At 41.2% G+C, this 13,949-nt stretch overlaps 1 protein-coding gene across 2 annotated transcripts in view; it reads right to left on the bottom strand.

The window, feature by feature from the left end:
* Window positions 1-4,608, bottom strand: part of HEATR1 (HEAT repeat containing 1) — a 45,745-nt gene extending 41,137 nt beyond the window's left edge. For both annotated transcript variants that reach the window (XR_010381800.1, XM_031460811.2), the window contains exons 1-4: window positions 4,476-4,608; window positions 4,072-4,232; window positions 3,283-3,499; window positions 1,409-1,550 (exon numbers count right to left, since the gene is read on the bottom strand). Coding sequence is in view for 1 of the 2 variants with exons in the window: in XM_031460811.2 (XP_031316671.2) it covers window positions 1,409-1,550; window positions 3,283-3,499; window positions 4,072-4,213 (501 nt within the window). In the remaining variant the exon portion in view is untranslated. The remainder of the gene's footprint in view (window positions 1-1,408; window positions 1,551-3,282; window positions 3,500-4,071; window positions 4,233-4,475) is intronic.
* Window positions 4,609-13,949: the final 9,341 nt, after the last annotated feature.

Here is a 13,949-nt window from a genome sequence, read left to right as displayed (position 1 = left end):
ATCAAGTCAGCATTACTTTTCAAGTACTGGCCAAAGTAGCAGCTTCACACTGCAGGTCATAAATACAAAAGAGTCCCCCCTTATAACTGGTGGCAGAGATGAGATTAACACATAAAACTGTGCAAACTTTAGAAATTCAGACAAGAAGGACCCACAGCGAGTGTGGAGGTTCCCAGGGGAAAGTGCTTGTGTGCTGCATTAGCTGTGTATTTAGATGTATCTGGGTTCTCTAGACTCTTAGTAACTCCACTGGTTAGACGTGCCAACGTTTGAGCCAACGTGCCATGGCTCTGTCACTGCTTTACAGCATTACTAACAGAACCAGACGAGGAACCTGGCCAATTTATACCACTATTCCCACTGCCCAGCAGTGTGCATGGCAGGTGTCAGTACACGATACATTCTGAATCGGCCAGGGAAAGGCTAATCTAAGGTGAACTTTAACAGGTAGGTGGGGTTTGGAAACCTGAAACTACTGTGACTAGAACGGCAGGGTCTGTGTGTAGACTTGGGAAAAAATTAATTTGCGTGTTGTGAGCAAAGGGAATGCTGAGTAGTTTGATAAGAAGCTTTATCATGGGCTGGCTTCTCTTCCTCAACCTTCTTCGGTTCAAGTGCTTTACATCCAAACTCTTAAACTCTTCATCTAAATAAACTTCCATTCCTCTCTTTCTTCTCATTCCGATCATGGAACTCACTGCCATCACCCATAAAGGTAACTCCTTCACAGTCCCAGTCCGCTAGCCTGAACTCCATGCTCAACGTTCAGTACAATTCCTGCCCGCAAGGTACACCTGCTTTCCTCTACCACGTCTGCAAACAAAGTGATACTGGCGAGTCTGTTGTCTTACAGAAAATCACGCTATCCCATCCCAGCCAGGCCCTTCCTATAAGGCAACCATCCTGTTCCTCACCTGTAAATTAATTCCTAGCATTTTCTTTACAACTTTATTAATTTCCTGAAGTCCTTCAAGTTGTCCTCATCCTTTTAATTTCTGTAAGTATTTTATGCTTTTCTTCACCTCCAACTTTTTTTTAAGCTTTTCAGTTCCAAAATGTAAAATGCCAGACAGCATGGTAAAGACAAGCTTTAGAATCAGATCTGGATTTTCACTCTAGAGTTACATGAACTTTGGCAAGTAACTTATTAATTCTGAGCCTGTCTTCATTTGTAAAAATGGTTTTGTGAGAATCCAAGATAATACAATATAAACTGCCTAGCCTGGTATCAGGTACTAAATAAAAGCCAGCTATCATTCTAAACAGTTTCACCTGGAAGTCAGGAAATAAAAGTGATGGAGGTAACACTTGACCACTCTCAGGAGTATGAACGATTTTACTTTCTCCAAATTATACTCATAATTAAGATTTGTAATGACTACAGATACATGTCATTCAACAACCATACCTTAACTGGCAACAACCAGAACCATTTGTGCTTTGAGTTAGTGATCTTTAGAAGCTGTATAACCCGCACAAATATTCTTGTCTCGTGGTATGGCAGGACGCAACCAATGAGGCTGTCTTGATTGTAAAGGTGGATATGGAACCTGGGGGAAAAAGAAAAAATTCGAACTGACACAAAAGTCCCAGCCATTTATTTCCTTACACACCGAAAACAACCACATAACTTAAACAACAGACATCCCAGCACTCTTCAACAGGCTTCTGCCAATTCTTATGCAGCAGTGTGTTTAAATATTCAGTATCAAAACTGACACCCATTCACTTCCTCTCAACTTCTTAAAAAACCTCTTATTACATCAACATAACTGTGGGATCACAGCAGTCAAATGGACAGAGAAGTAACGGGTCAGCGGGGCAGCAACGTCGGCTTCTCCCCCTGCCCTAGAGTCCACCTGCCACGGCGGAACTTCCTCAGTTTATCTAACTGCTACAACCCAAAACCTTAAGACTGAGTGAAACAGAAAATCATATTACTTTCTTTGAATACAGCCACATGTAATTTGTGAACTTCACAAAACTTTGTAAGGGTCCCTCCTCTCTAATAACACAGATTTGTTGATTCTGTCAGATCCATCAAATTCCTTCTAGCTTTTAGGATCTAGTGCAAATGCCTCCTTTCTCAAGATGCTTTTAATTCTCCCAGCTGAGCGATCTCTCATGTCTGCCTGAACTCTCCTATCCTCTCACCTGTGCCTTTAGTGTGGTTCTACATACAGCTTTGGTGCCAGCCCAGATGTCACTTTCTCCATCAAGCTCTCTCCCCTCAACTACTTCAGGCAGCGCTAGGTGCCCAAAACTTTGTATACACCTTTACCGTGGCATTTATTTCAAAACAGTGAGAAAGGGCAGCCTATTCATCCTCGTATTGAACTTAAAATGTCTGCTAAATAAGCTTCATGAGTGAATAAACACAAAACCCAATGTAAAAAGTACTCCTTACACATTCATGATCTATTTGGGGGAGACCAGATGCTAGAAGATGGGGGGCGATATTAGATGTTTTTCGTCTGATGAGTCTAATACTCGGATGATCAGACGACCCAAGTTAAATGTCTGTTTTCTCAATGACTCGCTTGCTTCCCATACCCCCAGGCCTCCAATTAATGAAGTGAAACCTTCCTACTTTTAAAATATACGTAAGGGAGAAAAGACAAAAACGTGTAAACTGCGATATACCGATGTGATTCAAATAAACGAGAAAATAAACTGAGTAAACTTCACTGAGACAGTTTCCAAGGTGGATGAAAGATCACATCCTTGGAAACAATCTTGTATCTCAGCTTACCAGTCGTGTGACTCAGGCAACTTAACCCCTTCACACCTCTGTTTTCTCAACTGTAAAACGGGGATGGGAGAAGCATCTCCCCACAAGCATGCTGTGAGCACTGAAATAATACACACAAAGGCCTGGTGTATAGACGTTCAACACGCGTTAGCTGTTGCTGTTTTTAAGTAAAGGTATTTTAGAGAACACCATCAGCCTCTTCCCAAATCACTGCTGTCGTTCTTTCGTCAAGGAAGACGTTTAATACTACCCTCTGCCCCAAATACGCAGCAGCCATTTGTAACGGCAAAGTGACGTGAGCTCCTGAGGACTGAGGTTAGACTATTTACTCAGAGCCTTCAGCAGCCCTGTTTTCACCATCAAAATAAATGAGTTCGGTATGAAAAGAGCTAATCTCACTCAACAGAAATGACATTAGCCTCTTACTATACCTAATTCTTCAACTTTAAATCAATAAATGTTCTCATTACTTAAAAAAAAAAAGATGAATGTTGTGACCCCATAATTATTTCCATAATTCCATTTGCTACCTGTGAATCAACCACTCCAGACACTTCTGTGCTGGCTTCAGCAGGAAGTAAGGCGACAAGTGAATAAGAAATAATTTAATGTTTTCGTCCAGCTGTTTGTTCACTGCTTTGGTCTGAACGCTGCGCTCCAAGGTTTTTGCTAGCTGACTGAACAGTGGTGCCTCAAACTGCTCAAAGGAAGGATCAATTCCAAGCAGCTCTTCCAGGCCAGTGCATCCTAGGAAAAGGCCAGCAGATTACTCACAATTCTTTGCAAGCAAACTCATCTATCTCACCCCTCTCTTACAGCTTTACTTACCCCTAAAAATCCCTGAATTTTTTTAGCATATATAATTGGTAACACAGCCCCAAACACAGTTTTCTAGTTTCCAGCATAGAAAATAAATCTCATCTCACCAACTAGGAGAATGGAAAGTACTTCCTAGCAGAAGGCCTTCCCCCTACCCTCCCCCCAATACAACACAATTTCAATACATAACTAGGCCAGCCCTGGGAAGACTCCTCCCCTACCCGTCCAGCCCTACCTCCCCAGCCCTCTTCGGCTGCTTTTCCTCTCCGTTTAGGTGACTTCCCTAACCTTGTTTCTTCGTCTGTGAAATTCAGACACTGCTATCTACATACATTTCAAGCTTGTAGCACGTCCTTGATTATCATTCTTTGTCTTAACAAGGTAAGTCAAATCAGAGAATTAGAAACCCCTGAGGAGGGCAGTCAGAGAAGAAAAAGAACATACGGCAACATCCAGGAAACGCACGCTTCGCAGTTTTCCTAGGTTCAAGGGTAGCTCACCAATGGCAAAGGCGGTGTCCCTGTCGATGGTGGCCGCTTCCTTGGGGTCGAACAACAAAGAGGCAACTTCATCCCGAGACAAGAGGCTGGGATCACTCTGGGGGAGGGCGAGCCGTTGCAGCTGCTGGGCTAAGGACGTCATCCTCCAGGCCGGCGGATTTCTAAAAACACGGGCGAAGAAACGCAGCCACCGTGAGAAGCCGCTACAGGACGAGAAGCCGGTCTGACCGCAAGCGGCAAAGGCCTCCGGTCGGAGCAAGTGCCCCAGCGCTCAGCGCGGCCGCGCACACGCCGCCGGCGGCCCCGCAGGAGCCTACGCGCCAGCGCCGACTCCGCGGAGACTCGAGAGCCCGCGGACACCCTACCCTCCCGCGTATGCCGCCCGACCCACGGCTCCTGCTCACCCGGAGCTCGACTTCGGGCAGGACTCAGACGCCAGCGACTCTCCACAGCGGCTCCCACATGCTACCAACTAGCTCAACTCTCGCCCGGAAGTCTAGTGCACGCCTTAGGCGAGCTTCCGGTTTGAGGCACTACGGCAAGGGAAGAGGTACAAGCTTGCCGGAAACGCGAAACGACGACTCCGCCTCCCGGAGGCGAAGCCCCGCCCCCGCGCAGAGCCGGGCCTCAGGTCCGGGGTCGGGGTTCCTTCTCCGCTGGTACTGACCGTCTGTTCCCGGCTCGTGGCTGGAATTTGCTTCTTTTTCTTCTTCTTCTTCTTCTTTTTTTTTGCTGTTGGGTTGTTTTTGCTTTCGGGGTTTTCCGGTGGGGTTTTTTTGCCTTTGTTATTTTTCTTTTTCCTTTTTTTTTTTTTAAATTTCTCCTTCCTCTTCCTCTTTTTTTTTTTTTTTTTTTTTGGAGGTTTTAAGGATCTGTAGCCAAAGTCACTCATTCAACATGCACTTAGCCAGCTTTTATTGGGTACGGACGGCATCGCGGTGGTTCAAACCGGGAGCCGTGAAGTCTCATCACAGCCCGGGCTCGTGCACCTGCGCCAGCGCCTTTGGGCTGTGTGAGCTCCAGCGAGTTCTCGGCTCTCTGAGTTTGTTACCCCCACCTCCACCCCCCTTAAAAAAATGGAGCAGGTTGAGAATTTGCTGGAATGAGCTGCTGGTTGCAGTGCCAGCCGCGCTGGAAATGCTGGGTACCACCATCCTGGGGCTTGGGACCACCCTGTCGCTCCACTTTTAATTCCTGGAGGCTACGCACTGCATTAAAAAAAACAAAAACAAAAACAAAAACAAAAACCCTAATCCCGGTGAGACACAATCTTCAGAATGAATCATACACTTCAGTTTAGCGATTCGATGAGTTTTAACCAAAGAGAAAGTAGGTATCATGTCCCCATCCAAGACAGAGTTTCCATTGTCCCCAAAAGTTCCCTGTCGCCCCTTGGCTGCGCTGCCCACCCCACTCCCGGCCCCAGGTAACCATCGGTCTTCCTGGCTTCACAACAGGCTGCTGTTACCGAACAGGGTCCCGTGTGGTTACACCACCAGCTGTTCCCAAAGCAGTGAGATGTGTGCTACAAACGCAGTGACCCTCCCTCTCCAAGAAGCTTCACGGGACAGGAGAGGGAGACGGTACCTTACTTACCTTTTGCGGACGCACTCATTTCTCTTAGGAGGCGGAGCTCTTCCAGGTCGGGGTGTCAGTCTTTTTCCTCCGAGGTTGTTGGAAACACAGTTACAATTGGGGGGGGGGGCTCCCTTCTGTACTCCATGCAGGTCTTTTCCTTTTATTTGTAACACAATCCTTTGTTGTTCTTGTTTTGCTTTAACAGCATTTGAAACACCAAAAAAATCTTTTCAGTTATTCCCACAGGTAGTTAATGATCTCCTTCTGTGTGTGCTGTTGACTGCCTTGCAGAGAATAACGTTTTTAAAGTTCAGTTGGTATCTATTTCATACTTACAAACAGATCTCACAAAAGAATTTTTTTTTTGTTCTTTACAAAAACAATCAACTTTGGAAGAAATGAAAGTAGTGAGAAATTAAAATCAGGCCTATTTTATCCACAAGACTTTTTTTGCTTTAAAAAATCCTCAGGCTGGGGAGGGGATAGCCCAGTGGTAGACTGTGTGTGCCTAGCGTGCACAACGTCCTCGGTTCAATCCCTAGTCCCTCCATTAAATAAATAAAAACGTAATTACCTCTCCACAACCCCTCCCTCCCCATCCTCATATTTTTGAAAGCTTCATCAAAGTGAAAATAAACAGAAAAATGCTACAGGTATTTGGTTCAACCCTTTTTACGTCAGTTCCAAAAATACATGGTGCCATGCTGAATTTTACTCTGCAAGTAAACTAGGAAAGCAAGAAGAACAAGCCTGCAATTCATAAATATAACATTTGTTTTTTAAAACCTTTGGTTTAAAAAATAGGCCGCGATCTTGAATTGTATCTTTTTCTCCATTTTAAAAGAATTCTTTGGGTATATTCCCAATTGTTTCTGATTATCACCTCGTCAGCTTTTGTGATTATAGGCCTGTCTCCCAACATACAGATGTGGGCATGTGTACATACCAGGCACATGAAGAGATGCTCAATATCACTAATTACCAGAGAAATGCAAATCAAAACTATAATGAGATATCGCCTCACACCAGTCAGAATGGCCATCATTAAGAAGTCTACAAATAATAGATGCTGGAGAGAATGCAGAGAAAAAGGAACCCTCCTACACTGTCGGTGGGAATGTAGTTTGGTGCAGCCACTATAAAAAAACAGTATGGAGATTCCTTCAAAAACTAAAAATAGAGTTACCATATGATCCAGCAATCCTACTCCTGGACATATATCCAGAGGAAACTCTAATTTGAAAAAATACATGCATCCCAATGTTCATAGCAGCACTAATTACAATAGCCAAGACATGAAAACAACCTAAATGCCCATTGACAAATGACTGGATAAAGAAGTTATGGTATATTTATACAATGGAATACTACTTAGCCATAAAAAAGAATAAAATAATGCCATATGCAGCAACATGGGTGGACCTGGAGATTGTCATGCTAAGTGAAGTAAGTCAGAAAGAGAAAGACAAATATCACATGATGTCACTTATATGTGGAATCCAAAAAAATGACACAAATGAACTTACTTACAACAAAGAAACAGACTCAGACATAGAAAACAAACTTATGGTTATCAAAGGGGAAAGGGGGGATAAATTAGGCATTTGGGATTAACATATACACAATACTATATGTAAAATAGACTGGGGAGGGTACAGCCCAGTGGTGAAGCACATGCTTCGCATGCAGGAGGTTCTAGGTTCAATGTCCAGTACCTCCTCTAAAAATAAATAAATGAATAAACCTAATACCTCCTCCCTCAAAAACAAATTTAAACAGATTAAACAACAAGGTCCTACTGTATAGCATAGGGAACTATAGTCATTATCTCATAATAACTTTTAATGGAAAAGAATCTAAAAAAGAATAGATTTATACATGTGTGTGTGTATAACTGAATCACTTTGCTGTACACCTGAAACATTGTAAATCCATTATACTCCAATTAAAAAGTGAAAAAATATGAGACAAATGAACTTATTTACAAAACAGAAACAGACTCACAGAGATAGAAAACAAACTCATGGTTACCAAAGGGGAAGGGGAGACGGGATAAATTAGGAGATTGGAATTAGCAGACACAAATTACTATATATAAAGCAGATAAACCACAAGGTCCTACTGTACAGCACAGGGAGCTATATTCAATACCTCGTAATAATCTACAATGAAAAAGAATATGTAGATATATATGTGTAAGACTGAGTCACTATGCTGTACACCAGAAACTGACACAACATTGTACATCAACTACACTTCAATTGACAAAAAAAAAAAAAAAAAAAAAGCCTGTCTCCTAGTTTGGTTATTCAGCAGAGGACCAGAGCAAGCTTACTTTTGCAGTTGTTATTGAATTTAAAATATCAGTTATGGACCATGCAGCTCTACAATTTTCCTGTCTAGTAATCCTCTTAATGCCTTTTGCTATTCTACATTCATTAAATCCAAAGCTTTAGCAATAATGATACATACCTCTCGATGCAACAGTGAACACTGTTTTCAGAGACGGTGTTATAACCATACATTCTTTCATCTGATGGGAGGTGTCGTAGGACAGAGTGATGAATTCTCATTTCAATCACTGTTCATGGCAAGGACTCTACCCCTCAAAAAGCAAATCTGTATGAGTGAACTGAATGAATGAATGCTTCTTTTCAAAGGATGTCCTCCCTCCCTCCCTCACCCCACCCCTTTGTAATCCAGAGTCCAGATACTTTGACTCACTCCATGGGTACATTACACCAGGCGAGGCAGATGCTGCTGGAAGAGACAGGTGAGTTCTCTACCTGCGCGAAACTTACATTCCAGCAGGAAGAGACAGGGAAAAGGCAAACAGATAAATCAGAAAGCCAGCAGGTAACGTGAGACGTGACCTGAGGACAATAGAACAAAGCCGTATGATGGGGTAATGGAGGCAGGGCATTTGAGTGGCTGGAGATGGACTCTCTAAGGAGGGAACGCTGAAGACAAGACCAGAATGACAGGTCTCCATAAAGTGGAGATTATCCCAGACGGGACTGACCTTGACACTGACACTTGTGTGGTCACAGCAGGGCTCCTTGCTGCCCATCAAATACACCACGCTTGCATTTCCCTCATGGCACTTACAACCACCCAAATGATCTCATTGGTCTGCGTACGCACTCATTTTTTGTACCCTTTCCACCAGACTACTGTCTTCATAAAGGCTTCATGTAGGATATCAGAGCCTGGGCAAAGGTACAGATGATCACCTGTCAGTCTGAATACGCGAAAGTTATAAATCAACCTAACACGTTGTTACCTAGCATATGTTATAACCTCCAACTTTGGCAAGTAAACAATTGTGATGACAAAACAGAAATGTTTTCATGTGGCTGAAGGACAGCAAAATACAAAAGATGACAGCATTTAACCATTATTGCACCTGTCCTGGGTACAATGTTGATTGGCTGATGATTTTGGATGTGTAATAAAGAGACAGAGAACTAACACATTCCTGTATATTTAGCCCATAAAATTTTGCCTTCATTTCAGCAAAAGTACCAATTATGTTGTTTAAGCCAGATGTCCACAAATTGTGTTCTATTGACAAAAGATTAAAAAAATTAAATTGAATGACATTCAAAGTATACACAATTTGAATATATTTTCATAAAGTGTAAATTAGGTAAAAATCAATATAGTATATTTATCTTTCACTGGTTTTTGATGTTTTCAAAAGAATTATCTAAAAGAAGGCAAAATGCAGAGGACAATGACAAGATTTTAATCAAACTGAAATCAAGCTAACGGTTTTTATTTGTTGGTAAATATTACTACCTTATTTTAATAAGATGTTTTCATAAAAATTGTTCACAAGTTTAGTGTTCAATATCGATCTAGTTGCCAGTGTGAAGAATCAGTATTACCCATCATTCATGTTATATCTACCTATTTTCAAATTTAAGAGCTGTATGAATTTTTTAACATTTTTTATTGATTTATAATCTTACAAGGTTGTGCCAAATTCCAGTGTAGAGCACAATTTTTCAGTTATACATGAACATATGTATATTCACTGTCACATTTTTTTCTCTGTGAGCTGCCACAAGATCTTGTGTCTATTTCCCTGTGCTATGAATTGTTTAATGTTGCTAAAGGGGCCTCCATTACCCTATCCAGTTGCTGAGAATATGCAGGACAGTATTTCATCCAGAGCCGTAAATCGGAAAACAAAATGAAATGGAACATTACGTGTTTGGAACTACTTAGAAATACTACTTTACGACGCGAAAACCTAATATGTACAAGCAGTCGGAAAGGAAGGATGTGTCTTTTCACCAATTTGTCTTTTCTCTTGCCTGAGCACTTCCAAACTCAAATCTTCCCTGCGCTGAGAAGCAGCGTCCAGGAGCCGTGCAATCCACAGACCTTCAGAATGTTCCAACAGGGCTGCCTTTGCTTTGAGGATACAGAGCACGAGAGCTGCTTCCCTGAAGCTTAAATACATAAATCAGAGACTGGAGTTTCAGAGTTATAGGATATGCTACAGCAGTGCTAAATAGCAGTTTTTTCAGGGACAGGATTTTATTTTATTTTAAAAATGTTTCTACTAAAGTATAGTTGATTTACAATGTTGCATTAATTTCAGGTGTACAGCACAGTGTTTCATATATACATATATATTCTTTTTCATATTGCTTTCCATTGTAGTTTATTACAAGATATTGAATATTATTTCCTGTGCTGTACAGTAAGACCTTGTTGTTTATTTTACACATAGTAGATTGTATCTGCTAATCTTAAACTCTTAATTTATCCCTCCCCTACCCCTTTTCCCCTTTGATAAACATAAGTTTATTTTCTATGTCTGAGTCTGTTTCTTTTTTGTAAATAAGTTCATTTGTATCATATTTTAGATTCCACGTATAAGTGATATCGTATGATACTTGACTTTCTCTCTCTGACTTACTTCACTTAGTATAAAAATCTCTAGGTCCATCATTGTTGCTGCAGATGGCATTATTTCATTCCTTTTTATGGCTGAGTAGTGTTCCATTGCATAAATATACCATGACTTCTTTACCCAGTCATCTGTCAGTGGACATTTAGGTTGTTTTCATGTCTTGGCTATTGTAAATAGTGCTGCTATGAACACTGGGGTGCATGTATCTTTTCAAAGTCGAGTTTACTACAGGCATATGCCCCCGAGTGGGATTGCTGGATCATATGGTAAGTCTATTTTTAGTTTTTTAAGGAACCTCTGTAGTTCCTTAGTGGCTGAGCCAATTTACATTCCCACCAACAGCGTAGGAAGGTTCCCTCTTCTCCACAGCCTCTCCAGCATTTATTTGTAAACTTTTGAATGATGGCCATTCTGACTGGCATGAGGTGATGTCTCATTGTGGTTTTGATTGGCCTTTCTTTAATAATTTCCCACGTTGAGCATCTTTTCATGTGCCTATCGGCCATCTGGATGTCCTCTTTGGAGAAATGTTTGTTTAGGTTTTCTGCCCATTTTTTGATTGGGTTGTCAGTTTTTTTGTTATTGAGTTATATGAGTTGTTTGTTTATTTTGGAAATTAAGCCCTTGTTGGTCACATCATTTGCAAATATTTTTTTCCCATTCTGCATGTTGTCTTTTTTTTTTTTTTGTCTTTTTGTTTTGTTCATAGTTTCCTTTGCTGTGCAAAGGCATCTAAGTTTGATTAGGTCCCATTTGTTTATTATTACTTTTATTTCTATTGCCATGGGAGAGGCTGACCTAGGAGAACATTGCTACGATTTATGTCAGAGAATGATTTACCCGTGTTCTCTTCTAGGAGTTTGACAGTGTCATGTCTTATATTTACGCCTTTAAGGCTTCCGCACTTTAAGACACATGTATTTCTTATGCATTTGTGTTATGCAAGGTGCTGACCTTACCCTGGCCCCAGGGATTCCTAATGTTTATTGCTGAATCCCTGCTACCAAGTAAAGTGCCTGGGACATGACTGACAATATTTGTTAGCTGAAGACACGAATGAGTGAATGTAAATGTCTGTAAGCACTATCTGTATCTCCTTCCTTTTAAGAAATGTGTATCAGAATGGAAGTGAGTAAGAGCAGCACCGTTACAAGAATAACTTAGAATTATTCTAACTATAATAAAGGTAAATTATTCAGAAAATTCAAAATTTCACTATTAGCAGATTATTTGCATCATATGTTACAACTAATGGCATACTGTCTCTTCGAAAATATATCTCCTGATGAGAAAGGGAATCAGATGTACATAATTAGCAATGCAAATACTGCATGTGAAATCTACATGATAGTCAAGGGCCAACAAACACCAGGCTAGTTAAATGGCTGAGAATTTCATTTGTCCCTTCCTGGTGTGTCCTAAACAAAGTCATTTACATTATTATGAGGTTGAGCACTTGTGGCCTTGTCACCAAAAATTACAATGATTTTTCTGGTTATTTTGCGACGCACCGGCAGGGAGCTGGGAGTTGAAAGCCCTGTTTTGGAAGTCAACCAGAGCCAGCGCCGGCTATGTCCCTGGGATCCAGCAGATGGCACCAGAGCCTTTTCATGATCGCAGAGAGCGGTCCGAGGTAGCTCAGTGGTAGAGTGTGTGACTAGCATGCACGAGGTCATGGGTTCAATTCCCAGCACCGCCATCAAAAATAAACAAATAAGCCTCATTATCTACCCCTGAGAAATAAAAAATAATCATAAGAAAGAACATTTCATCTGCAATTGTAGGAAAACAAACTGACAAAAATAAAGGTCAGGTTCCAATAGCAAAATACACACACACACAAACAAACACGCACACAGAGGAGTACCCGAGAGAAAATGAAAATTCATAAGATCTTTGGTAAGAAACAGTAAAAACCTTTAGAAAACTAAAACAAGAGATTTGAATGCATGGAGAAGATGAACAGGTATATTACGCTTCTGGATAGAAAGACAAATATTAATATAAAATGCCTACATACCAGCCCCAAGTTACTTTACATATTAATTCAGTCTTGAGAAAAATCCCAGAATATTTTTTTTAATTTGGAAAAACGTTTTTTAAATGGACTATGAAAGAATAAGTATAACAGAATACATTTAAAAAATTCTCAGAGGAACATTTAATAGAAAAATATAATGGGGAAGATCAGCATTATCAGATATTAAAGACACATGGCAAACATGGACACAGAAAACCAACTGGTTACCAAAGGGGAAAGGGTGGGGGAGGGATAAATCAGGAGCTTGGTGTTAGCAGATACATATTACTATACATCAAATAGACAAACAAGGACCTACTGTACAGCACAGGGAACTGTATTCAATTTCTTATAATAACATGTAGTGGAAAAGAATCTGAAAAGAAAAAATATATATGTACGTATCTGAATAACTGAATCACTTTGCTGTACCCCTGAAACTAACATTGTAAATCAACTACATTTCAATAAAAGTAAAATTTAAAAAAATACATGATAAAGCAGCTTCAAGTAAGAGTAAGGCTCTGGGGCAAAATAAGGCAAACAGATCCTTAGCACCACAGAGCTAATCCGGAAACAGAGCTCCATACATGTGAGAAATTTTCCCTAACTGGTATTGGGGTAAGTTATCCTGGTGGAGTAAAAAAAAAAAAAAAAATCAAACTAGATATTCACTTTGATCCATATGCAAGAAGGGCTCCCAGATACCTAAAGAAATTATGGTTCTCAACAGAACGGAGTAACAGGGGCCATTTTATTCTTCCACTGGACAAAATACATGAAACAATGGTTTTCTGTAAGTTCCTATATGGCTGAAGTATTGTGCTGTGCACCAGAAATTGACACAGTATTGTAAACTGGCTATACTTCAATAAAAATATATTTTAAAAAATACAATAAAATAAATGAAACAATGGTTTTCAAGACAATGTACATCAGGCAACTAAGTTACCAGTGATTCTAGAAAGACACGAAATTAATGAGGGGCGCCCCACGGGTTGCCCCAGTTTACTGCCTTGGGAGAGTCTCCCGGCCGGAGTCCAAGCAGAGCATTCCCAGGCAGAGCACTGGAGTCTCTGAGCTGAGGAAACAGGGTCAAGAGTCCAGAGAGCACGAGGCAGCTGGAGTCTACGGGACAGAGTGCGGGAATGCGCAGGGCTCTGGAGAATGCAGAGGGCCCCCTGGGCACTGGCCCGCGCTTGCTTGCAAGGGGACTGTCTCAAGTCTAGGAAAGAGCCAGTCTGAGCAGGTTGGAGGGAACAGTATCATAGCCACACAGGGCGGGGAACAGAGCCCGCTGTCCCAGTGAGAAGCAGCCTCACAGCTGCACAGAACTCACCTCCGACGTGGGGA

Source organism: Camelus dromedarius, chromosome 8 (assembly GCF_036321535.1).
Source record: "Camelus dromedarius isolate mCamDro1 chromosome 8, mCamDro1.pat, whole genome shotgun sequence".
Taxonomy (NCBI): domain Eukaryota; kingdom Metazoa; phylum Chordata; class Mammalia; order Artiodactyla; family Camelidae; genus Camelus; species Camelus dromedarius.
The sequence above is the reverse complement of the archived record's forward strand: the minus strand, read 5'-3'. Positions and strand labels throughout refer to the sequence as shown.